Source organism: Coregonus lavaretus (genome assembly GCF_964263955.1).
Source record: "Coregonus lavaretus genome assembly, chromosome: 12".
Classification (NCBI taxonomy): Eukaryota; Metazoa; Chordata; class Actinopteri; order Salmoniformes; family Salmonidae; genus Coregonus; species Coregonus lavaretus.
In genome coordinates this window covers 7,101,144-7,128,189 of record NC_139999.1, presented here as the reverse complement: position 1 = coordinate 7,128,189, position 27,046 = coordinate 7,101,144, and the positions used below count along the sequence as shown (strand labels likewise).

Sequence of the window (27,046 nt, the reverse complement as noted above, 5' to 3'; positions counted from 1 at the left end):
TTAGTTAGTTAGTTAGTTAGTTAGTTAGTTAGTTAGTTAGTTAGTTAGTTAGTTAGTTAGTTAGTTAGTTAGTTAGTTAGTTAGTTAGTTAGTTAGTTAGTTAGTTAGTTAGTTAGTTAGTTAGTTAGTTAGTTAGTTAGTTAGTTAGTTAGTTAGTTAGTTAGTTAGTTAGTTAGTTAGTTAGTTAGTTAGTTCGTTCGTTCGTTCGTTCGTTCGTTCGTTCGTTCGTTCGTTCGTTCGTTCGTTCGTTCGTTCGTTCGTTCGTTCGTTCGTTCGTTCGTTCGTTAGTTTGCTAGTTAGGTAGGTAGGTAGGTAGGTAGGTAGGTAGGAAGGAAGGTAGGTAGGTAGGTAGGTAGGTAGGTAGGTAGGTAGGTAGGTAGGTAGGTAGGTAGGTAGGTAGGTAGGTAGGTAGGTAGGTAGTTAGTTAGTTCGTTTGCTAGTTAGGTAGGTATGTAGGTAGGTAGGTAGGTAGGTAGGTAGTTAGTTAGTTAGTTTGCTAGGTAGGTAGGTAGGTAGGTAGGCAGTTAGTTAGTTAGTTAGTTAGTTAGTTAGTTAGGTAGGTAGGTAGGTAGGTAGGTAGGTAGGTAGGTAGGTAGGTAGGTAGGTAGGTAGTTAGTTAGTTAGTTAGTTAGTTAGTTTGCTAGGTAGGTAGTTAGTTAGTTCGTTTGGTAGGTAGGTAGGTAGGTAGTTAGTTTGCTAGGTAGGTAGTTAGTTCGTTTGGTAGGTAGGTAGGTAGGTAGGTAGGTAGGTAGGTAGGTAGGTAGGTAGGTAGGTAGGTAGGTAGTTAGTTAGTTAGTTAGTTAGTTAGTTAGTTAGTTAGTTAGTTAGTTAGTTAGTTAGTTAGTTAGTTAGTTAGTTAGTTAGTTAGTTAGTTAGTTAGTTAGTTAGTTAGTTAGTTAGTTAGTTAGTTAGTTAGTTAGTTAGTTAGTTAGTTAGTTAGTTAGTTAGTTAGTTAGTTAGTTAGTTAGTTAGTTAGTTAGTTAGTTAGTTAGTTAGTTAGTTAGTTCGTTCGTTCGTTCGTTAGTTTGCTAGTTAGGTAGGTAGGTAGGTAGGTAGGTAGGTAGGAAGGAAGGTAGGTAGGTAGGTAGGTAGGTAGGTAGGTAGGTAGGTAGGTAGGTAGGTAGGTAGGTAGGTAGGCAGGTAGGTAGGCAGTTAGTTATTAGTTAGTTCGTTTGCTAGTTTGCTAGTTAGGTAGGTAGGTAGGTAGGTAGGTAGGTAGGTAGGTAGGTAAGTATGTAGGTAGGTAGGTAGGTAGGTAGGTAGGTAGGTAGGTAGGCAGGCAGGCAGTTAGTTAGTTCGTTAGTTAGTTAGTTTGCTAGTTAGGTAGGTAGGTAGGTAGGTAGGTAGGTAGGTAGGTAGGTAGGTAGGTAGGTAGGTAGGTAGGTAGGTAGGTAGGTAGGTAGGTAGGTAGGTAGGTAGGAAGGTAGGTAGGTAGGTAGGTAGGTACAGTGGGGAAAAAAAGTATTTAGTCAGCCACCAATTGTGCAAGTTCTCCCACTTAAAAAGATGAGAGAGGCCTGTAATTTTCATCATAGGTACACGTCAACTATGACAGACAAATTGAGAAAAAAAATTCCAGAAAATCACATTGTAGGATTTTTAATGAATTGATTTGCAAATTATGGTGGAAAATAAGTATTTGGTCACCTACAAACAAGCAAGATTTCTGGCTCTCACAGACCTGTAACTTCTTCTTTAAGAGGCTCCTCTGTCCTCCACTCGTTACCTGTATTAATGGCACCTGTTTGAACTTGTTATCAGTATAAAAGACACCTGTCCACAACCTCAAACAGTCACACTCCAAACTCCACTATGGCCAAGACCAAAGAGCTGTCAAAGGACACCAGAAACAAAATTGTAGACCTGCACCAGGCTGGGAAGACTGAATCTGCAATAGGTAAGCAGCTTGGTTTGAAGAAATCAACTGTGGGAGCAATTATTAGGAAATGGAAGACATACAAGACCACTGATAATCTCCCTCGATCTGGGGCTCCACGCAAGATCTCACCCCGTGGGGTCAAAATGATCACAAGAACGGTGAGCAAAAATCCCAGAACCACACGGAGGGGACCTAGTGAATGACCTGCAGAGAGCTGGGATCAAAGTATCAAAGCCTACCATCAGTATCACACTACGCCGCCAGGGACTCAAATCCTGCATGGCAGACGTGTCCCCCCGCTTAAGCCAGTACATGTCCAGGCCCATCTGAAGTTTGCTAGAGTGCATTTGGATGATCCAGAAGAGGATTGGGAGAATGTCATATGGTCAGATGAAACCAAAATATAACTTTTTGGTAAAAACTCAACTCGTCGTGTTTGGAGGACAAAGAATGCTGAGTTGCATCCAAAGAACACCATACCTACTGTGAAGCATGGGGGTGGAAACATCATGCTTTGGGGCTGTTTTTCTGCAAAGGGACCAGGACGACTGATCCGTGTAAAGGAAAGAATGAATGGGGCCATGTATCGTGAGATTTTGAGTGAAAACCTCCTTCCATCAGCAAGGGCATTGAAGATGAAACGTGGCTGGGTCTTTCAGCATGACAATGATCCCAAACACACCGCCCGGGCAACGAAGGAGTGGCTTCGTAAGAAGCATTTCAAGGTCCTGGAGTGGCCTAGCCAGTCTCCAGATCTCAACCCCATAGAAAATCTTTGGAGGGAGTTGAAAGTCTGTGTTGCCCAGCGACAGCCCCAAAACATCACTGCTCTAGAGGAGATCTGCATGGTTGAATGGGCCAAAATACCAGCAACAGTGTGTGAAAACCTTGTGAAGACTTACAGAAAACGTTTGACCTGTGTCATTGCCAACAAAGGGTATATAACAAAGTATTGAGAAACTTTTGTTATTGACCAAATACTTATTTTCCACCATAATTTGCAAATAAATTCATTAAAAATCCTACAATGTGATTTTCTGGAAAAAAAATTCTCATCTTGTCTGTCATAGTTGACGTGTACCTATGATGAAAATTACATGCCTCTCTCATCTTTTTAAGTGGGAGAACTTGCACAATTGGTGGCTGACTAAATACTTTTTTTCCTCACTGTAGGTAGGTAGGTAGGTAGGTAGGTAGGTAGGTAGGTAGGTAGGTAGGTAGGTAGGTAGGTAGGCAGTTAGGTAGGTAGGTAGGTAGGTAGGTAGGTAGGTAATAGAAAGGGTATATACTCACTGACAGTCTCTAATATGTCTGTGAAGAAGCCGTAAGGAACCAGGGGTTCAGGAAGCTCTCTGAAGAACAGCTTTAGGGCTCCTGTGATGACATGGATGTCCTCCCATTCACTCTGGTCCAGGTTCAACTTCTCTATTGGAGTAAGGAGAGAGGGGTGGAGGGAGGGGGGAAGAGAGGGGTGGAGGGAGGGAGGGAGGGAGGGGGGAAGAGAGGGAGGGAGGGAGGGAGGGAGGGAGGGAGGGAGGGAGGGAGGGAGGGAGGGAGGGAGGGAGGGAGGAATAGAGGGGTGGAGGGAGGGAGGGGTGGAGGGAGGGACGTGTGAATTTGACTGTTAAAACGCTCTCAGTACTTTGATTGACAGGTCGGCCGGCAGGCTCGTAGGCTGGTAGCGATAGCAGAAAGAAAGAAACTGTGAAAGGGAAGCGATAGTCTGAGGGCAGCCAGAAAGGCAAACACAATACGACCCTCCTGAACAATGTTTCAAAACAATGTTTCAAAAGTGCCACAAATACATTTGTACACTCAATAACGGTGTTTCTTCAAGAGTTTGATTTAAGGTTCTATCTGCTGTCCAAATGAGTATCGCAAAACATTGGTCAGGTGAGCTGGGCTAAGGCGTTTCACAAAACACAAGCTGCAGTACTCTGTTTTAGCCACTTTGTGACACCAATGGACTGTGTAAAGCACACACACGCCACTTGGATTTATAGTTTACTAAACAAACTTTGATGCAAAGACAACACAATAGACAAATGGAAAGCTTCAAGACAAACAAACATGTGTTTTTGCATGTATGCAGTGAGTACAGTGCACACAGATATGCAGATAGGCATTTGGATGAAAACCGTGAGTGGCCTTGGCTCTACAGTCTTCACCTGTCGGTCTACCTTGTACCAACTCCGCAGGGAACATATAACGTCCGTCTGTAGTCACCGCTCGCTCTGCAATAAAACAACCAACAGTCATTTAGCTTACCAGGTCAAGCAGGTCTGAATCAGGATATCCTCGTTCAGAGTGGAATCCTAAATTATGTCCATTATAAAGCACTCTGGGCTTTAAAAAAATGTAATGTGTAGTGTAGGATGCATTTCAGAACATGCCCCCTTCCTCCTCCCTCCTCCCTCTCTTCCTCCCTCTCCCCCTTCCTCCTCCCTCTCCCCCTTCCTCCTCCCTCCTCCCTCTCTTCCTCCCTCTCCTCCTCCCTCCTCCCTCTCCTCCTCCCTCTTCACTCTCTTCCTCCCTCCTCCTTCCTCCCTCTCCTCCTCCCTCCTCCCTCTCTTCCTCCCTCCTCACTCTCTTCCTCCCTCTCTTCCTCCCTCTCCTCCTCCCTCCTCCCTCTCTTCCTCCCTCTCTTCCTCCCTCTCCTATTCCCTCCTCCCTCTCTTCCTCCCTCTCCTCCTCCTCCCTCCTCCCTCTCTTCCTCCCTCCTCCCTCTCTTCCTCCTCTTTCTCTTCATCCCTTCCTCCTCCTCCCTCTCCTCCTCCCTCCTCACTCTCTTCCTCCCTCCTCCTTCCTCCCTCTCCTCCTCCCTCCTCCCTCTCTTCCTCCCTCTCCCTCTCCTACTCCCTCCTCCCTCTCTTCCTCCCTCTACTCCTCCCTCTTTTCCTCCCTCTCTTCCTCCCTCCTCCCTCTCTTCCTCCTCCTTCTCTTCATCCCTTCCTCCTCCTCCCTCTCCTCCTTCCTCCTCACTCTCTTCCTTACTCCCTTCCTCCCTCCTCCCCTCCCTCCCTCACCATGGTTGACTAGGAAGCGTAGTTTCTGGATGACCGCCAGGTTCCCACTCACTCTGTAGATACCGTCTGTCTCCAGACCTGAATCACAACACACAGGTAGGAAATGTAACCCTGGCAACAACACACAGGTAGGACATATAACCCTGGCAACAACACACCGGTACTACATGTAACCCTGGCAACAACACACCGGTACTACATGTAACCCTGGCAACAACACACCGGTACTACATGTAACCCTGGCAACAACACACCGGTACTACATGTAACCCTGGCAACAACCACAGACGGTTAAAACCCTTAAAACCCATAAAATCCTTATCAATAATAAACCAGTTCAAGGTGTTGTAAACGTGCAGTGAACATTCTCATCTCTTCCACAAAATATTTGTTTGCCTACAGCCAAACGGAACCCAGAGGGGAGTGCCAGAAGCTGTACTGTACCCATTGTTTAACGTCTATGGCCTGTACCTCTCCTCTCCACAGCCTCAGTGCAGAGCCTGACGAAGCGAGGCACCGTGTTCTTCTCTCTCTCACACAGCATCTCTAGATGACAGCCAAACACCTGGTCTGAAAATAACAACAACAACAACAGCATGGTTTAGAAGACTAAAGATGATTTTGGTCTAAAGCGACTTGCAGTCAACACTCACAAAACTGAGATATGAGGTCGTGAGAGCCACGGACACATTCATAGATACCACACCACCTTATTATTATTCAATGAAAATAAACACCACAGAAATGTCAAGGAATTGAATTGATCTCCAGTTCCCTGGAATTGAGCTGCCACTACTCTCAGAGGGATTTAGCATTTAGAATGACATCACTGAGGGGAGAATCCTAACTTCCACTTCAGTCAAATTTCCATGTAGTCATCTATTGATGTCAATGGGAAACTAAGTTGAAATTCAACTGAAGCAGATGTTAGGATTTACCTCTAAGTGATCTCATTCTCTGAGAGATCTCAGTCAGAAAGAGAGCAAGACAGAGACAGACAGAGAGAGAGAGAGCGAGAGAGAGAGAGAGAGAGAGAGAAAGAGAGAAGGAGGGAGAGAGAGAGAGAGAGAGAGAGAGAGAGAGAGAGAGAGAGAGAGAGAGAGAGAGAGAGAGGGAGAGAGAGAGAGAGAGAGAGAGAGAGAGAGAGAGAGAGAGAGAGAGAGAGAGAGCGAGAGAGAGAGAGAGAGAAGGAGGAGAGAGAGAGAGAGAAGGAGTGAGAGAGAGAGAGAGAGAGAGAGAGGAGAGAGAGAGAGAGGAGAGAGAGAGAGAGAGAGAGAGAGAGAGAGAGAGAGAGAGGAGAGAGAGAGAGAGAGAGAGAGAGAGAGAGAGAGAGAGAGAGAGACAAAGAGACAGAGACAGTCAGTGATCTCACCCTTGATGAGTCCTTTCTCCTGTAGGATCTGTAGTGGAGGTCTCTTGAGGATGAACCTCTTCAGTCTGCTCCGAACACGCTTCTTCTCTGAGTTCTCCACGTTGGAAGCAGAACGAGGGACTGCACCGGGAGTGGGGCAAAGAGGGAGAGAGATAAAGGAGGGAGGGAAGGAGGGAGAGAAGAAGGGAGGGAAGGAGAGAGGGAAGGAGGGAGAGAAGGAGAAAGTGAAGGAGAGAGTGGAGGGGGGAGAGAAGGAGAGAGGGAAGGAGAGAGGGAAGGACACAGGGAAGGAGGGAGAGAAGAAGGGAGAGAAGGAGAGAGTGAAGGGGGGAGAGAAGGAGAGAGGGAAGGAGGGAGAGAAGGAGAAAGTGAAGGAGGAAGTGAAGGAGAGAGTGAAGGGAGAGAGAAGGAGGAAGTGAAGGAGAGAGGGAAGGGGGAGAGAAGGAGGAAGTGAAGGAGAGAGTGAAGGGGGGAGAGAAGGAGGGAGTGAAGGGGGAAATGAAGGAGAGCGGGAAGGAGTGAGAGAAGGAGAAAGTGAAGGAGAGAGTGAAGGGGGGAGAGAAGGATGAAGTGAAGGAGAGAGTGAAGGGGGGAGAGAAGGAGGGAGTGCACCAGTAACAAGAAGAACAAGAAAAAAGGATAGACCAACTTTATTGTCAATTTTAGAGAAATGTGAAATGTCTCTTTTTGCTTTTTACCCCCGTGAGACACACACATACACCACAGGAGGAAGCACACGGGCAGCCACAGCACAGCAACAGTACCCTTGGATGGAGGAGATGGAGGAGAGACTCACGTGATGCTTTATATACCCCTCCTCTGTCCTCCTCGTCTCCACTGGGGTCCAACATATCTACACTACCCGCCCTCCTCAGAGAGTACAACAGGACATTGTCCAGGGGATTCTCCCGATCCTATAGAAGAGAAGAGAATTTCAACTTGTACCAGACGACTTTGTTAACTATCTGTAAGCACCCTGATGAAAGCTAGATGCTAAAATAAGTTGGTGTTTGATCATTATGAAAGGTTTTTAATGAACTTCCATTGTCCTCCTAGAGTAGCTGAATACAGGCTGCTGAGAGGAGGACGGCCAATATTAATGGCTGGAACGGAGCGAATGGAATGACATCACACACATGGAAACCATTCCACTGATTCCACTCCAGTCATTACCACGAGCCCGTCCTCCCCAGCTAAGGTGCCACCAACATCCTGTGGCTGAATATCTGTTGCAAATAGTTCTAGAGCTCATGCACACACACACACACACACGCGCACACACACACACACACACACACAAACACACACACAGTGTGTGAGACTCACCAGTCTGTCGATGACACTGTGGATGGTGTTGAACCACTCTCTGATCAGTGAGTCTGTCTCTGACTGCAGTAGGAACTCATTCCCTGTCACTGTCCTCAGCTACCACACAAACAGACCGTGGGTTAGTCCCAAATCACAAACTACTTCCCAGGTAGTCTACTACTTACTACTACTTCTTCCAAAAATTCAATTTCCATTCAGTCAATTCGGGAAATGAATTCAAATTACAATTCAGGAATTACAAAATTTGCATTGAGAATGAATGCCGATTTTCAATTCTTGAACTGGAATTTTAAGGCATGTATTGAATTGACTGAGTTGAAATTGAATTGTCTCGAACCCTGGTGCTCATCGAGTACTGCTACAACACATAGCCTGACCCTGGTGCTCATCAAGTACTGCTACAACACATAGCCTAACCCTGGTGCTCATCGAGTACTGCTACAACACATAGCCTAACCCTGGTGCTCATCGAGTACTGCTACAACACATAGCCTAACCCTGGTGCTCATCGAGTACTGCTACAACACATAGCCTAACCCTGGTGCTCATCGAGTACTGCTACAACACATAGCCTAACCCTGGTGCTCATCGAGTACTGCTACAACACATAGCCTAACCCTGGTGCTCATCGAGTACTGCTACAACACATAGCCTGACCCTGGTGCTCATCGAGTACTGCTACAACACATAGCCTGACCCTGGTGCTCAACGAGTACTGCTACAACACATAGCCTACATTCAGATACTGAGCTTCCTCTCAAGAGGAGGTGAGAATGTTTTTTTTCTCACAGAAAACCACTAAAACGGTTCTCTCTCAGTGAGACTTAAATAGACACATTTGACTTCCCTAAAATACAGGGTGAAATAAAGTGTCTTAAAAATGTCATTGAAATTATATGCAAACAAGAAAATGATGGTTTGAGTGACATCCCTGCCTCCTGGTGTGTGACTGACCTTGAAGACGTTCTTCTTGCTGGACAGGTCATTGGTCCACTGCACCACAGCTCCTCTCAGGTCTACACTGCTCTCCGGACGACTGTTGCCTGGTTTCTGGATACCAACACACAAAATAAGAAATCAGTCTTGAGACGTTAAAAAAAAAGAAAAAAAAACAGTTATTTCAACTCGATCTATGATAGTTAAAACTCAATGACTATCTTACCCAGCTGGAGGGGGTCTGTGATTTAGGATCCTTGAAGAACACCAGACTGTTCCCAACCAGAACCACCCACGACGGATTCCAGTTTTTCCTAAAACACACACCAGGAGAACACACACACACACAGGGTTCCAAACCTCTACAGCAGATACAGGATGTAGAAGGTTATATCCTCCTCGTATCACGGACAGTCTACCTCAGTTTCCTGCCTCCCTCTGCTATCTTGGTCTTATTCAGCAGACCTGCTTTCTCCAGCTCCTGAGGATGGAAGAGGTGGGGGAGATTAACTGGTGATACAGAGGGATAATTCACAGGCTGCTCTGATGACTACGTTGGTGCACACAGTAAGTGAACTGAAAACACATTGTAATTTACAGCAACAACCCAGGGGGAAAGAGTTGCCAAATGTCACTAGAAGCATGGACGGACAGTGGGACAGGGGTTACAGTTGGGAGACAGCGGAGGCAGAGGGACAGTTGGGGACATTGGGGACATTGGGGACATTGGGGACATTGGGGACATTGGGGACATTGGGGACATTGGGGACAGTTGGGGACATTGGGGACATTGGGTTGTGAGTCTCACTGGTGTGGAGCTGTCATTGCTGTCTGGAGAGCTGCCTGGAGACGGAGGCTCCACCACCACACTGGTCCCAGGGTAGGAGCAGTCTCTGCACTGCCGGCCAAGCTAGGAACAACACATACATGTTAGGTCTTGACAAATATCTCGTGGATAGATTCTCACGGACACATGAAACGGTGAGAATCTGTCAAGGCCCATGTAGAATTATGTGATTCCAAGCACCAGTAATTCCTGGTTTTGGGTTTTTGTCATTGATTATTTGGACGAATCAGGATTGGGCAAAGGCGGTGCTTAAACTGGTGCTGTGATTTTTAAGCCCATATGGATAATAAACGGTTTCCACTAGTTAATACAGCCACAAAGTCAGAATTGGCTCTATCGTAAACATTGATGAAAACAAATATGTATTTTTTGGCCATGATAAACACGTGAAATTAGCGGAAGGGAGGGGTTTGGCCTAGAGTTTCCGTTTGTGAGGGAGAAGACTTTGCTTCCTTCCTTTGCACAAAGGTAATCACAATTGTTAACACCATTCCCCCCAGAAGTAAAACAGGAATTGACTATCTGGACAACAATAGGTGTGTGTCTGCGTCATTCTGCTAGCATGTGTCTGTCTACCTGACTCTGTGTGTGTGTGTGTGTGTGTGTGTGTGTGTGTGTGTGTGTGTGTGTGTCTGTGTATACCTTGCCGTTCTCGGGCAGTATTATGGATCGTGAGTGGCTGAGCTGCTCTGTCCCATGATGCAGTAGGGCAGAGTGACGTCGCTGGACAACCCCCTGAGACTCTTCTGTACTGAAAGCTGTGGTGCTGATGGTGTCTGAGGACACTGCTCTCTGCATGCTCTACAGGGCAGGAACACAGAGAGGGGCAGGTCAGCTACTCTGTGTATATCAGTGGAGGCTGCTGAGGGGAGGACGGCTCATAATAATGGCTAGAATGGAGTGGAATGGGTAGAATGGAGTGGAATGGGTAGAATGGAGTGGAATGGAGTGGAATGGGTAGAATGGAGTGGAATGGAGTGGAATGGGTAGAATGGAGTGGAATGGGTAGAATGGAGTGGAATGGGTAGAATGGAGTGGAATGGGTAGAATGGAGTGGAATGGAATGGTATCAAACACATGAAAACCATGTTTTTGATACCATTCCATTAGCTCCATTCCAGACATTATTAGAGGATATGTAAGAAAGTAATTAAAGGATGCTGATTGATTCTGATAGCACCGTTGGAGAAATTAGTTTATGTAGATATTATTGTTGTATTGTTAAACTTTTAGTTCCTTGTTTTGTTGCCAGGAAGTTATTTCCCCTGTACACATTCCATTAATCTCTACATTCCATTCCATTCAAATCTCACCTGAACCAGCTCCCAGCCACTGTCAGCATTCTGCCCACCGTACAGGAAGTCTGGAGAGAGCTGAAGAAGAGGAAGAACACTATTTCCTTACAGTCCACAGTCCATTTGTATTTTGCTTCACTACAAAGGCAAATTACAGCAAACACTGGTCTAGAATGACCAACACATTACGCAACACAAAAAGGCATAAATACACTTTCTTTCCAAACATGTCAGTTGATACTATATTTCACAATGACCAGACAAATCTGAAAAATCCCTGAGAATGCTCACCTCACCACAGTTCAGTAATAGTATTTAGTATTTCATATTTATTAGGATCCCCATTAGCTGTTGCCCATAGTGAAAAGCACAGATAGCTTTATCACAGCTGAAATCTATAACTTGTTGACGTGTATATTGTTGTCACAAACTGGGACACATAGACGTACTGTACAGTCAGTCATACTAGTCTGTTATCTAGCAAATGTGAAGACACAAGCACTAACGTGAGACTACACTCTTACAAAAAAGGGTTCCAAAGGGGTTCTTTAGCTGTCCCCATAAGAGAACCCTTTTTGGTTCCAGGTAGAACTATATTTGCTTCCAGCTAGAACCCTTTTGGGTTCCATGTTGAACCCTCTGTGGAAAGGGTTCTACGTGTAACCGAAAAGGGTTCTACCTGCAACTAAAAAGGGTTCTTCAAAGGGTTCTCCTATGGGGACAGCCGAAAAACCCTTTTAGGTTCTAGAGAGCACCTTTTTGTCTAAGAAAGTAGAAGCTAACTGATGAAATATACATTAGCTAGTGCTGTGTTACACTCACTCTCTCTCACACACAGTCACACACACACACACACACCCATCCACACACACAATAAAAAAAACGGAACTTACAGTCACACTGTTCATCAGTAGCCTATATCACCTGTATCAGAGTCCAGATGAAAACCAAACCAAACTATAAAACGAATGTTCCCTTGGTAATCAATACGAGAGTCAGTCCACGCCACTGTCAGATGTAGTGTACCTTCCTGACAATGCACCTTTTCATCTGAACAAAGGAACCACAACCTGAAATTCACCTCTCTCTGTCCTTCTCTCTCTCTCACGGCACAAACTTCCTCTTTCTATATGGAACCTAACATTAACATTATCAGCATGTACCATCGCTCTCACTATGCACAACCAGGAAGCCATGTGCCTAGACTGAGCATCCCAAATGGCACCCTAGGCTAAGGGTCAAAAGTAGTGCACTATATAGGGAACAGGGTGCCATTTGGGACGTACCCAGATACATTATCATATCAACAATATAAGACCGCTAACAGTAACAACAAGGACAACAGTATAATTATCTACAGAGACCTTATTTTAATTCACTGACTGCTCTTATCTTTGTAGTCACCATGGTGACACTAGCACTACGGGTCAGTTGGAGTTGAAGTTGGATGAAGCCCAGACACAATCCCACTTTACAACACTGTGTGGTTACTCATGTAAGTACACTATAACAACTGTTGTAATTGCTCATTGTTACACTGTACAACCCACGGTTCCTACTCACCTGGCACACTGTAGAATAGATAGGCATACGTAGTATGGATTTAGCGCCACCTTGCCCACTGATAAGCTAGGTCGAATTTTAACTATCCAACACTATCAGATCTCCACAAGCGCCTAGCGTGTCAGGGCTTGTTTCTGGGCAGGGCCAAAGTGTTATCCTGACAACCTGTGGAGTCTTGGTGTCCATAAAGCTCTGGTTCAGTGTCTGGGTAGCGTTCCTTGTCTACATTATATCAACACGCATCAACTTCTTACTGTTACCGAGATAAGCTAAACGCCAAGCCATTTCAGAGGAATTAACAAATGAATGAATAAATGGTAGCACTTTATAATAACTCCACATAATAAAGCATTTATAATGGATTAGTAAATAGTTTATTCATAATTTATTAATCACTACTCCCACATTTGTAAATGTTAGTAACCTAGTTAATCACACATTTATAAACAACTTTTAGTATTTAATAACGATTCATAGGATCATTCATAAGATCTTTAATATAGGTTCTTATAAACCATTTACTAGTTAAGTATTTTTGTGTGGCCTCATCTAAAGTGTGGGCTATTTATACTTTATAAATACTTTATAACTGTTTTGAGTGACCAGTGTAATTTCTCACAAAAAGATGTACATGCCATTGGTAGACATTCCAGCAGTACCTGATGCTCCTTAATGTCTCAAAATGGCCCCTAGAACATATCAATGGTTAAACAATGAGCACACAACACATGATGTTACGGAAATATATTCAACATTTTAATTCCAAAACAGTAACACTGTTGTAGTAGTGTGATGTGTAACTTTAGTAAAGTAACGGTTTCAGTCCGAAGACGCTAACTATACCTGTTAGAAATTGGGATTTCCGGTTTGCAAAGTCTCCACACACGCAAAATACCATTTCTAAACTAATTTCACCACGTGCGAAGCTGTCGAAGTTTAAGCACCGCCTTCGCCCAATCCTGGTACGTCCAAATAATCTGTTACGAAAACTCAAACATCGGAATGCTGATGCTCGTTTTCCTGTGAATTCCATCCTGTCACGATAGATTATTCAGTTTATGCGCAGAATTTGTCCAGGAGAGATTAGGAGCAGTCCATAGACTGCTCACAAAGTAAGGAAACAAATATCTGAATACATTTATTTCACTGAACTCTCCCATTACGAGTTACTACCTTTAAAAGGGCCCGGGTAAAGGTGCCGCCAAAAAAAGCCATGTGTGAAAATATTCTGCCGCTAAAATACTGAAGCACTGGAAGCATTTAAAAGGTTATACCATTACCATTTCTACCTGCAAATCATCCATGTAACATACCTCAATCACAAATCAGTAGTAATAAAGGAATAAAACATTTCCGGTCCCGCCTGCTGTTGTGTGCAGGCTACATCTCCCTGTTTCATTAGTTCATGGTCACGAGGTTGACAACACTAGCAACACATTCACATTACAACACTTAATGAAGTCCTTGTAACAGTTTATTTTTTTTATTTTTTTTTACGTCAGATACTGTGAGGAAAACGAGGCTGTAGGTGGACCTACCCTGTTCATGTTGCCATGTGGACCTACCCTGTTCATGTTGCCATGTGGACCTACCCTGTTCATGTTGCCATGTGGACCTACCCTGTTCATGTTGCCATGTGGACCTACCCTGTTCATGTTGCCATGTGGACCTACCCTGTTCATGTTGCCATGTGGACCTACCCTGTTCATGTTGCCATGTGGACCTACCCTGTTCATGTTGCCATTCTCTGTGCCTGAGATGGGGAGAGACAGGTGGTTGGCGTCCCTTGGGACCGTCTGTGGCTGCATCGGACTAGCCTGTAGCAGGGAAGAGAGTATAGGTGTTAGTTTGAAAGCACATCTGTCCTACTATTTGTCATTGCTGGCAACATTAAAAAAAAGTGTTGATAGACTCTATTGTCCCCAAAAATAGTTGTACTGTTTCACAATACGTGTACTGTTCAAATTAACATAGGACCCTGTGATCTGAATATCTGTAAATTAACATAGGACCCTGTGATCTGTATATCTGTAAATTAACATAGGACCCTGTGATCTGTATATCTGTAAATTAACATAGGACCCTGTGATCTGTACATCTGTAAATTAACATAGGACCCTGTGATCTGTATATCTGTAAATTAACATAGGACCCTGTGATCTGTATATCCCTGTTATGTCTGTTACCCGTTCACGGGCTCTGCGGGGGGGTTTCCAGGACCTCTCCTTGGTAACGGTGTTGACATAGAAACATCGCCCCATGGAAGGGTCCGAGTATTGCTCCCATAGGTCCAGCACCTGCAGGGGCACAACGGAAATATGTATTGGACTTTTTTGTGTCATTTTGTGTCTTTTTTGTGTCATTTTGTGTCTTTTTTGTGTCTTCCTCAATAGCTTTATGTATGCACATCATCTTTGCTAAGTGCATTTTTTAAATTACTGTTTGAAAGGACTCTCAATCAAACTTAAAATGTATTAGTTATTTTAAGTTAAAAACATTTAAAGTTAAAAACATGACATTTCCATCGTCAACGGCCTTCATCAGAATCAAACTGTGAAATACAACAAACAAAATGACCTGCAGGGGTCGCTGGCCGGGGGCGGGGCTGGGAGGCTCCACTTGGCTCCGCCTCTTCACCTGGTGGATGGCGGAGTATAGAGGAGACACCAGGAGAGACTGCTGGGAAATGTAGGACTGGGGAGACACCTGGTGGGGGAGAGAGAGGAGGTTATACTGTATAAGGTCAATAACAGGTTACATGACGTTGGACACAGTTTGATGGGGAAAACGTTAGGTTAGGGTGTGTGTGTGTGTATGTGTGTATGTGTATGTGTGTATGTGTGTGTGTGTATGTATCATACAGTTTAGTATAGTCTACAGGTCTCACGTGCCACTCAGCCCCAGCTGTCATTAATAGAATGACTACCGTTACATAACATGGGGATAAAGCTGCATCGTATAGCCTCATCACTACAGCTTTCATGGAAAGATGATTTACCATATTACAGATTTACTTTTCAATCTATTTCAGTGCAACAGATGGCCTCCTATAGCCTGCATTATGTTACGTAGCAGTCAGTTCACTAGAGCTAGTCACTGGTGCATGTAAATGAAGGTTTTCTACAAGCTCAGTCCTTAGGCCTCGCTGACTACATGTTGAGGTGGATGGGTATCCGTCTTTCTCTCGGTTTCTTTCATTCTCTTTTCGGTTTCTCTCTCGCTCTCACTCTCGCTCTCGCTCTCTCGTCTCTGTCCGAGAGCTCTCCCCCTCTCTCCCTCTCTCTCTCTCTTCCCCCTCTCTCCCTCTCTCTCTCTCTCTCTCTCTCTCTCTCTCTCTCTCTCTTCTCTCTTCTCTCTCTCTCTCTCTCTCTCTCTGTTTTCTGTTGAAGCCACATCCTCTTCAGTTTGTGGTTCTTCTTGACTGCCCACTGACGCGCGCACACACACACACACACACACACACACACACACACACACACACACACACACACACACACACACACACACACACACACACACACACACACACACACACACACACACACACACACACACACACACACACACACACACACACACACACACACACACAGGCCTATAATACATTACACTCACCTGAGACCAAACTAGTTGGTACTGGTAATAAATAAATAAACTAGTTTGGTAATAAATAAATAAACTAGTTTGGTAATAAATAAATAAATAAACTAGTTTGGTAATAAATAAATAAATAAACTCATTTGGTAATAAATAAATAAACTAGTTTGGTAATAAATAAACTAGTTTGGGTAATAAATAAATAAACTAGTTTGGTAATAAATAAATAAATAAACTAGTTTGGTAATAAATAAATAAATAAACTCATTTGGTAATAAATAAATAAACTAGTTTGGTAATAAATAAACTAGTTTGGGTAATAAATAAATAAATAAACTCATTTGGTAATAAATAAATAAACTAGTTTGGTAATAAATAAATAAATAAACTAGTTTGGTAATAAATAAATAAACTAGTTTGGTAATAAATAAATAAACTAGTTTGGTAATAAATAAATAAATAAACTCATTTGGTAATAAATAAATAAATAAACTCATTTGGTAATAAATAAATAAACAAACTCATTTGGTAATAAATAAATAAATAAACTCATTTGGTAATAAATAAATAAACAAACTAGTTTGGTAATAAATAAATAAATAAACTCATTTGGTAATAAATAAATAAACTAGTTTGGTAATAAATAAATAAATAAACTAGTTTGGTAATAAATAAATAAACTAGTTTGGTAATAAATAAATAAACTAGTTTGGTAATAAATAAATAAATAAACTCATTTGGTAATAAATAAATAAATAAACTCATTTGGTAATAAATAAATAAACAAACTAGTTTGGTAATAAATAAATAAATAAACTCATTTGGTAATAAATAAATAAACTAGTTTGGTAATAAATAAATAAATAAACTCATTTGGTAATAAATAAATAAACTAGTTTGGTAATAAATAAATAAACTAGTTTGGTAATAAATAAATAAATAAACTCATTTGGTAATAAATAAATAAATAAACTCATTTGGTAATAAATAAATAAACAAACTAGTTTGGTAATAAATAAATAAATAAACTCATTTGGTAATAAATAAATAAACTAGTTTTGTAATATCACATAATACTGCATCTCTATAAATACTACAAGTACCTACCAATATGTACATAGCTAGCTCAATTACCTCATACCCCTGCACATCGACTCAGTGCTGTTTGTTATTAGTTATTCCTCGTGTCAGTATTTCATTTTTTATTTTATTTGTATCTTTAACTCTGCATTGTTGGAAAAGGACCCGTCAGTAAGCATTTCACTGTTAGTCTACACCTGTTGTTTACCAAGCATGTGACGAAAAATATTTAATTTGATTTTGAACTAGCAATGGAGGCTGGATTCAAGTTCAAGTTCAAAACAATGTAATTGTTCACTCAACTGTGTTTAAATGCATGTTTGTGCAACAATCCATTTTTTACGCTTTTTTTCTCCTCAGTTGGTAGTTCCAGTCTTGTCCCATCGCTGCAACTCCCATACGGACTCGGGAGAGGCAAAGGTCGAGAGCCATGCGTCCTCCGAAAACACAACCCGGCCAAGTCGCGACCCGCACTGCTTCTTGACACACTGCTTGCTTAACCCGTAAGCCAGCCGCACCAATGTCTTAACCCGTAAGCCAGCCGCACCAATGTCTTAACCCGTAAGCCAGCCGCACCAATGTCTTAACCCGTAAGCCAGCCGCACCAATGTCTTAACCCGTAAGCCAGCCGCACCAATGTGTCGGAGGAAACCCCGTACAGCTGGCCACCGAAGACAGCGTTTCATGCGCCCAGCCCGCCACAAGGAGTTGCTAGAGCGCGATGGGACAAGGACATCCAGGCCAGCCAAACCCTCCCCTAACCTGGACGACGCTGGGCAAATTGTGTGCCGCCTCATGGGTCTCCTGGTCGGCTGCGACACAGCCCGGGATCGAACCCGGGTCTGTAGTGACGCCTCTAGCACCGCGATGCAGTGCCTTAGACCGCTGCGTCACTCGGGAGGCCCCGCAACAATCCTTTTATGTATGGGGGGAGGAAGGGAGGGGTTGTGTGTGTGTGTGTGTGTGTGTGTGTGTGTGTGTGCGTGTGTGTGTGCGTGTGTGTGTGTGTGTGTGTGTGTGTGGTGTGTGTGTGTGTGTGTGTGTTTCCTGTATCTTAACCCGATGTAACCTGTGAGGAGAGGAGGTGTCTGTGGTTTTCTGGAAATTACGTGTTTTTCCACACTGCTGTTTTACCTTCAACTGACACAAAACACCTAAAGCTGACTCTAACCTCCCCTCTCACTATAGGCCTGATCTGTTTAAACCCTTGTATAATGTGTGTGTGTGTGGGTCGGTGCTTGCATGCATGCATGTATTCATGTGTGTGTGTGTATCCGTGCGTACATTTATGCATTCTGGGAGATGGCAAGACTTTTATCTGGGCCATTTTGGGAGATGGCAGGACTTATATCTGGGCCATTCTGGGAGATGGCAGAACTTTTATCTGGGCCATTCTGGGAGATGACATGACTTTTATCTGGGCCATTCTGGGAGATGACAGGACTTTTATCTGGGCCATTCAGGGAGATGGCAGGACTTTTATCTGGGCCATTCTGTTTTATCTGGGCTATTCTGGGAGATGACAGGACTTTTGTCTGGGTTATTCTGGGAGATGACAGGACTTTTATCTGGGCCATTCTGGGAGATGGCAGGACTTTTGTCTGGGTTATTCTGGGAGATGGCAGAACTTTTATCTGGGCCATCCTGGGAGATGACAGGACTTTTATCTAGGCCATTCTGGGAGATGGCAGTAACTTTTATTGTGGCTTATATTAAAGACAGCATTAACATTCCAATGTGAGGAATGTTCTATGAGCTGGGCTTCGTCCCAAATGACACCCTATTCCCTATTTAGTGTTAGGGCCCATAGGGCCCTGGTCAAAAGTAGCACACTATATAGGGAATAGGGTGCCATTTGGGATGAAGCCCGATGTCTTTGAGGTGGTGTAGTGGCCAACGCTCCTCGAACCAGTCCGGCCAGCTGTGTGTGTGTGTGATGCAGTGTGTGGAAAATAGCGGCTTGTGACGTGGATGTTGCTCTAATCCTGCTTACTGAGCTTAAAGACACGAGGGAGAAAGGCCTTCAGTGAGAAAGAGAGAGAGAGAGATGGAGGGAGGGAGGGAAGGAGGGAAGGAGGGAGGTAGAAAGGCCCTCTGAGAGAGAAGGAGAGAGATGGAGGGAGAGACGGGGAGAGCTCTCGGACAGAGATATGAGGGAGAAAGGACCTCAGAGAGAGAGAGAGAGAGAGAGAGAGAGAGAGAGAGAGAGAGAGAGAGAGAGAGAGAGAGAGAGAGAGAGAGAGAGAGAGAGAGAGAGATGGAGGGAGGGAGAGAGGGGGAGAGCTCTCGGACAGAGACGAGAGAGCGAGAGAGAGAGAGAGAGCGAGAGTGAGAGCGAGAGAGAGAGAGAGAGAGAGAGAGAGAGAGAGGGATAATAAGCGAGATAGTAGAAAGAGAGATGGCCTGTACAGAAAGAAAAAAAGGCTAGATGTCAACTCTGTTCAAATCACAACAATCATGTTGACTCACAGACAGTGGCTTTTGGATCATGTTGACTCACAGACAGTGGCTTTTGGATCATGTTGACTCACAGACAGTGGCTTTTGGATCATGTTGACTCACAGACAGTGGCTTTTGGATCATGTTGACTCACAGACAGTGGCTTTTGGATCATGTTGACTCACAGACAGTGGCTTTTGGATCATGTTGACTCACAGACAGTGGCTTTTGGATCATGTTGACTCACAGACAGTGGCTTTTGGATCATGTTGACTCACAGACAGTGGCTTTTGGATCATGTTGACTCACAGACAGTGGCTTTTGGATCATGTTGACTCACAGACAGTGGCTTTTGGATCATGTTGACTCACAGACAGTGGCTTTTGGATCATGTTGACTCACAGACAGTGGCTTTTGGATCATGTTGACTCACAGACAGTGGCTTTTGGATCATGTTGACTCACAGACAGTGGCTTTTGGATCATGTTGACTCACAGACAGTGGCTTTTGGATCATGTTGACTCACAGACAGTGGCTTTTGGATCATGTTGACTCACAGACAGTGGCTTTTGGATCATGTTGACTCACAGACAGTGGCTTTTGGATCATGTTGACTCACAGACAGTGGCTTTTGGATCATGTTGACTCACAGACAGTGGCTTTTGGATCATGTTGACTCACAGACAGTGGCTTTTGGATCATGTTGACTCACAGACAGTGGCTTTTGGATCATGTTGACTCACAGACAGTGGCTTTTGGATCATGTTGACTCACAGACAGTGGCTTTTGGATCATGTTGACTCACAGACAGTGGCTTTTGGATCATGTTGACTCACAGACAGTGGCTTTTGGATCATGTTGACTCACAGACAGTGGCTTTTGGATCATGTTGACTCACAGACAGTGGCTTTTGGATCATGTTGACTCACAGACAGTGGCTTTTGGATCATGTTGACTCACAGACAGTGGCTTTTGGATCATGTTGACTCACAGACAGTGGCTTTTGGATCATGTTGACTCACAGACAGTGGCTTTTGGATCATGTTGACTCACAGACAGTGGCTTTTGGATCATGTTGACTCACAGACAGTGGCTTTTGGATCATGTTGACTCACAGACAGTGGCTTTTGGATCATGTTGACTCACAGACAGTGGCTTTTGGATCATGTTGACTCACAGACAGTGGCTTTTGGATCATGTTGACTCACAGACAGTGGCTTTTGGATCATGTTGACTCACAGACAGTGGCTTTTGGATCATGTTGACTCACAGACAGTGGCTTTTGGATCATGTTGACTCACAGACAGTGGCTTTTGGATCATGTTGACTCACAGACAGTGGCTTTTGGATCATGTTGACTCACAGACAGTGGCTTTTGGATCATGTTGACTCACAGACAGTGGCTTTTGGATCATGTTGACTCACAGACAGTGGCTTTTGGATCATGTTGACTCACAGACAGTGGCTTTTGGATCATGTTGACTCACAGACAGTGGCTTTTGGAACCTCTGCTCTCTTATCTAACTTGGCAGTGGCTGATTCTGGTTTTCCAGTGAACGGATACTTGGCTCTAACGAAAAGCCAAATTGTTTATTTTCTATCACAAACCAACATGTTTGTTTCACGACAACCTTCATCATCTGTACCCGATGAGGGATAATCTTGGTGTTTTACCTAATCTCACGTGCGTGCTGGCCAGCTACTCGATGTAATGTCATACATTTACATTTTTACATTTTAGTCATTTAGCAGACGCTCTTATCCAGAGCGACTTACAGTTAGTGAGTGCATACATTCTTTTTTTCTTTTTCATACTGGCCCCCCGTGGGAATCGAACCCACAACCCTGGCGTTGCAAATGCCATGCTCTACCAACTGAGCTACATCCCTGCCGGCCATTCCCTCCCCTACCCTGGACGACGCTGGGCCAATTGTGCGCCGCCCCATGGGTCTCCCGGTCGCGGCCGGCTACGACAGAGCCTGGATTCAAACCAGGATCTCTAGTGGCACAGCTAGCACTGCGATGCAGTGCCTTAGACCACTGCGCCACTCGGGAGTCATAAACAGTCTATCATGAGAGATTAGGGATAGTTGTTATTATATCATCTGATCATTATTCCATGCATGACAGCGATAGAAGAGTTGGCTACAGCACATACGCTATCGAAGTTCCCACTAGTCTATCCCTTGTCCTGTCTGAGTGTGTCTTCTTCAGTGGTGTAGTGCAAATTTTTTTAGGTGCGGGAGCGCAACTGTTTTTTAAAATGACATAATTTCTCAATAGAAATGTGTACCGACAGATGCAGCCTATTGAATATCATTCTAGAATATGACAGATGCAGCCTATTGAATATCATTCTAGAATATGACAGATGTAGCCTATTGAATATCATTCTAGAATATGACAGATGCAGCCTATTGAATATCATTCTAGAATATGACAGATGTAGCCTATTGAATATCATTCTAGAATATGACAGATGCAGCCTATTGAATATCATTCTAGAATATGACAGATGCAGCCTATTGAATATCATTCTAGAATATGACAGATGTAGCCTATTGAATATCATTCTAGAATATGACAGATGTAGCCTATTTAATATCATTCTAGAATATGACAGATGTAGCCTATTGAATATCATTCTAGAATATGACAGATGTAGCCTATTGAATATCATTCTAGAATATGACAGATGCAGCCTATTGAATATCATTCTAGAATATGACAGATGTAGCCTATTGAATATCATTCTAGAATATGACAGATATAGCCTATTGAATATCATTCTAGAATATGACAGATGCAGCCTATTGAATATCATTCTAGAATATGACAGATGCAGCCTATTAACTATCATTCTAGAATATGACAGATGTAGCCTATTGAATATCATTCTAGAATATGACAGATGTAGCCTATTGAATATCATTCTAGAATATGACAGATGCAGCCTATTGAATATCATTCTAGAATATGACAGATGCAGCCTATTAAATATCATTCTAGAATATGACAGATGTAGCCTATTGAATATCATTCTAGAATATGACAGATGCAGCCTATTGAATATCATTCTAGAATATGACAGATGTAGCCTATTAAATATCATTCTAGAATATGAATATGCATAAAATGCATCCTCCAATTGCAACGTCTGCCTGTGCCCACAACATATTGTCTCAAATGTTTAAAACCCTCAAGTTAGGCATCTCTAACTTCAAAATAGGCCAATATCACTGTCAATCGTGAATGATAATTCTTCACATTTTACCAGTGAAATGACAAAACTGCATCTCCACGCCAATCGTTTGATTGATCTCAATTAGTGTCATGGGAATATGCATTTAGATCTTCTGGAATTACGGTTTGGTGAGCGAATTAGAGAAGATAGTGTTAACAAACTATTAGCCTTTCTTGTATTTTGTCTCAATCAAAAGCATATATCCTGCCTATTGACTTTTGGCACATGAGAAAAGAAATGTGACTATTCAGCTTCGGCTAACCATCCTAAAATCTCACTAGAAATTAGGTGTTTTTGGTGTAACAGTCATGTTATAGGCCTACTATGCTATGCTATTATATTCGGTTCTGTTATGTAAAATACTCATTCATCATTATGTGATCTCAGCTTCAGAAATAATTTTCCAGAAATATTTTTACCAGCTCCGTGTCTTCTCAAATTGGAAAAAGTGAGGGTGCGCCAGCACTATATCCCTGGTCTTGTTCCAAACTATCTTAATTACAGTAGCATAGCTCTCGCCCCTGTCCTGTCCTGTCCTGTGTATGTCTGTGTGTGTCCTGTCTCTGTGTGTGTCCTGTGTGTGTGTGTATGTTTATGTGTCTCTCTCTCTCTGTGGGTGTCCTGTCTGTGTGTGTGTGTGTCCTGTCCTGTGTGTGTGTCCTGTCTGTGTGTGTGTCCTGTGTATGTCTGTGTGAGTCCTGTCTCTATGTGTGTCCTGTGTGTGTGTGTGTCCTGTCCTGTGTGTTTGTGTCCTGTCCTGTGTGTGTGTCCTGTCCTGTGTGTTTGTGTGTTGGCCCTCTTGGCCCACTCTTACCTGCAGATGGCTGTTTCTGCGGGTGGCCTCGGCCACGTCCCACTGGCTAAGGGACCTGGCAACACCCCCGATGGGTGTGCGCCGTCCACTCAGTCCCATCCCGACCCCCATCTCCCCCACCTCGATCTCCTCGTAAGGGTTCTGGGGCAGGTTGCTGAAGCTCTTAGCTGGAGGACCACAATCGATTATTGTTTAATTGTCCTGTTGTCTCCGGCTGCTGCAGCCTTCTATGTACTAAGTAGCGGCTATTTTGAAGAAGGGTCTTGTAGCACTGACTGTAATATGTGGTTGCTATTCCCTACTAAACGTAGTTTAATGCACTAACTGTAAGTCACTCTGCAGAAGAACGTCAGCTAAATGACTAAAAGGAAATAAAAAAGAATGTATAAAATAAATCAAATCAAATCTTACTACGGGGGATGGGGGCCGAGGGGCCCATGGAGGTGTGGGGGCCCCCAGGGACCAGCAAGTGTCCTGGGGAGGAGTTAGCGGTGTAGGAGGGGAGGGCAGGGAGGGGCATGGTGGGGAAGCCCCCTCCTCCCAGACTGGGGGTAGGGCTGTGGCTGTTGACTCCCCTAAAGGCACTGTGAGAGTTGAGGTCCTCCATTGACCGACAGAAGGTTTTGGGCACTGTGGAGGAGGAAGAGAGGAGGAGGAGGAGAGTGAGAAAAGATCTCTTTGTGTTTTTACACACCAATTACATGTTTGTATTACCAAAGGGACCATGGAGATCAATTGACCATGGGCCACACACGCATGGGATACCCCACCCCCTCCCCCTCACACTAACGTACCTGAGTACTGGTTGTTAGAGCAGAGAGAGAGAGATGACTGTAGCTGCAGTCTCATGTTGGCATGGTTACACATGCTGTTGTTGGCATTTTGTTGTTGTGCTACTGATGACAGAGGAGCGATGGGTACCTCCACTACGTACGTAGCCGGGACATACAGGGGCTTGGCTTTACTGGCTGCCCCGATCCTCCGCACCTGGTAATAATAAGAAATGACACACCTGGTAATAATAAGAAATGATACTCCTGGTAATAATAAGAAATGATACTCCTGGTAATAATAAGAAATGATACTCCTGGTAATAATAAGAAATGATTCTCCTGGTAATAATAAGAAATGACACACCTTGTTATAATAAGAAATTATACATCTGGTAATAAATAATACATAGAAAAATAAATTATTCATGCCATTGAGAGGTACAAGCAGTTTTAGCCAAAGTAACAGTACAGTACAGTGAATGCATAGGCTAGATATAAAAACATTCACTCAGCCCCCCTTCCAGCATTTGGGGAACATCCCACGCTGTTCACACCCCTCTTGAGAGAACATTTTGTAGGTTTAAAGCTTATTTCCTGCAATTCTACACGTTTTGTCATGGGCATGTCGTGAAGAGAACATTTAGCAGTTTTAAAGCTAATTTTCTTGCAATTCTATACATTTTGCCATGTCTAATGTGTATTCATGTCATATTTGAGTGACACAAACATTACTACAAAATCTATGGCCTAAAATCCCTAGCTAAAATTTTTTCATCTGATATGGGCTAGTTGATCTGGAAATTTCTGACAAGTTATAAATAGCTCTCTAAGGTATGCAATGACCGACATGACAAGAGGAAAACTGATGATCCACAACCCAATTTCGAAATTGCACCATGTGCATTCTACTATTACAACTTTCGAGAGTAAGTTGGAAGCCGGACTTAGTTCCAAAAAAAAAAAAAAAAAAAAGCCTGCCTACACAAAGTTTGGGAAACACAAAATCCTCTGACCACATGGATTTTGTTCTTGGTTAAGAGGTTGTGTTACCACGTGGGACACGCGGGTTTCAAATCGCACCGGTCACACTAGCATCATAGTCTATGCCAACTTAGCCACACAGTCAGGACCTCCTTACCTGCCACCAGTCAGTGTTAGTCTTCCTCAGCAGAATAAAGCGCTCCCCCTCTCGGATGCAGACATGTCGTCCGTCTGCCCCGCGGTACTGATAGTCGTACTGCGATTCCAGCACCACCGTGCCACTGGGGACACCACACCCCACGGACACGCTCACACCGCTGCTCACACTGCCACTGCTCCCCCTACTGGACACACTGTCCACACTGGTAGTTCTCCCCCTGGTGGAGGCAGAGGGCATGGCGGGTGAGGCTACCATGGAGCGACGCCAGCTTCCTGACAGCATGGCGGATGCTAGCTCTGACTTGGCCCGGCTGGGTCTCAGTGGGGGGTGTTTTGGGTGAGAGGATAGGTGACAAGGGTGATGGTGGGGATGGTAGGGACGCTGGCACAGGGCACCGACGACAACTGGAGCGAGGCCAGCGCCATGCTCTGAAACACAAACAAACAGAACAGAACTGGGTTAGTGTGAAAATGGGATATCTATGGCAAGCATCACAGATCCATCCATCTGATAATCTCAGAGCCCTTTATTAATCTTAGAACTATTCAGCAAATGTTACAGATACACACCATTCACTCTCATAAAAAACACCAAGTAGTAATTGTTTTATAAAGCAATTGTATTCTAAAAAAAAGAGGGTATTGCCATTTATTTGCAATCATTCATTTGTTTAATCACTCACGCGTTTAGAGAGAGAAATAAAAACAGTTGTTCGACCGACCAGAAGCCAAACACACACACACCCCTGCCCTGACCATTCTCCCTTACAAAGCCAACAGAACATCCCTCTGAGAGTAGTCTTAGTACCAGAGAGACTGATGGGCACAGAGGGAATTAAGAGAGCGAGAGAGAGAGGGAGAGATACATGTTGTCCCTGTGGATGTGCTGCAATGCTCCCTCTTACCCTCTGACTCCTGACTGCTGAGCCACCATTAGCCATGACCGTGAGAGAGGCCAGCTCTGAGCTCCTCTACTCATCACACCCTCACGTGCAGATGCACGCACACACACACACACACACACACACACACACACACACACACACACACACACACACACACACACACACACACACACACACACACATACACACACGTACACACACACACACACACAGCTCTGTGGCCGTGCCTTCAGACCAAGGCAGGCTCGGTGGCAGAGAGAGGAGAAGGGGGAGGAGGGCGGTGGATTCTCTCTCTCTTTCTCTCTCTCATTTAATTTTCAATTTATGCTTTATTGGCATGGGAAACATATGTTAACATTGCCAAAGCAAGTGAAGTAGATAGTAAACAAAAGTGAAATAAATGTCAAATATCATAAAAAAATATTTTATATATGCAGTGTTGTAACAATGTGCAAATAGTTAAAGTACAAATGGGAAAATAAATAAACATAAATATGGGTTGTATTTACAATGGTGTTTGTTCTTCACTAGTTGCCCTTTTCTTGTGGCAACAGGTCACAAATATTGCTGCTGTGATGGCACACTGTGGTATTTCACCCAGTAGATATGGGAGTTTATCAAAATTGGGTTTGTTTCTGAATTCTTTGTGGATCTGTGTAATCTGAGGGAAATATGTGTCTCTAATATGGTCATTCATTTGGCAGGAGGTTAGGAAGTGCAGCTCAGTTTCCACCTCATTTTGTAGGCAGTGTGCACATAGTCTGTCTTCTCTTGAGAGCCAGGTCTGCCTACGGCGGCCTTTCTCAA

General features: G+C 43.8%; 1 protein-coding gene across 2 annotated transcripts in view; it reads right to left on the bottom strand.

The window, feature by feature from the left end:
* LOC311138677 (rho GTPase-activating protein 15-like) overlaps nt 1-27,046 on the bottom strand; it is a 50,247-nt gene that overhangs the window by 4,173 nt on the left and 19,028 nt on the right. Inside the window, exons 3-22 of one of the 2 annotated variants that reach the window (XM_084173464.1) lie at nt 25,333-25,763; nt 24,216-24,408; nt 23,833-24,051; nt 23,422-23,588; nt 14,825-14,953; nt 14,434-14,544; nt 13,975-14,064; nt 10,703-10,762; nt 10,032-10,190; nt 9,351-9,452; nt 8,962-9,023; nt 8,769-8,856; nt 8,561-8,656; nt 7,604-7,702; nt 7,074-7,191; nt 6,278-6,397; nt 5,377-5,475; nt 4,906-4,983; nt 4,048-4,113; nt 3,173-3,304 (exon numbers count right to left, since the gene is read on the bottom strand). In XM_084173464.1, the coding sequence (XP_084029590.1) occupies nt 3,173-3,304; nt 4,048-4,113; nt 4,906-4,983; nt 5,377-5,475; nt 6,278-6,397; nt 7,074-7,191; nt 7,604-7,702; nt 8,561-8,656; nt 8,769-8,856; nt 8,962-9,023; nt 9,351-9,452; nt 10,032-10,190; nt 10,703-10,762; nt 13,975-14,064; nt 14,434-14,544; nt 14,825-14,953; nt 23,422-23,588; nt 23,833-24,051; nt 24,216-24,408; nt 25,333-25,617 (2,473 nt within the window). In that variant the 5' untranslated portion in view covers nt 25,618-25,763. The remainder of the gene's footprint in view (nt 1-3,172; nt 3,305-4,047; nt 4,114-4,905; nt 4,984-5,376; nt 5,476-6,277; nt 6,398-7,073; nt 7,192-7,603; nt 7,703-8,560; nt 8,657-8,768; nt 8,857-8,961; nt 9,024-9,350; nt 9,453-10,031; nt 10,191-10,702; nt 10,763-13,974; nt 14,065-14,433; nt 14,545-14,824; nt 14,954-23,421; nt 23,589-23,832; nt 24,052-24,215; nt 24,409-25,332; nt 25,764-27,046) is intronic. The other variant, XM_084173465.1, reaches the window with a different exon arrangement.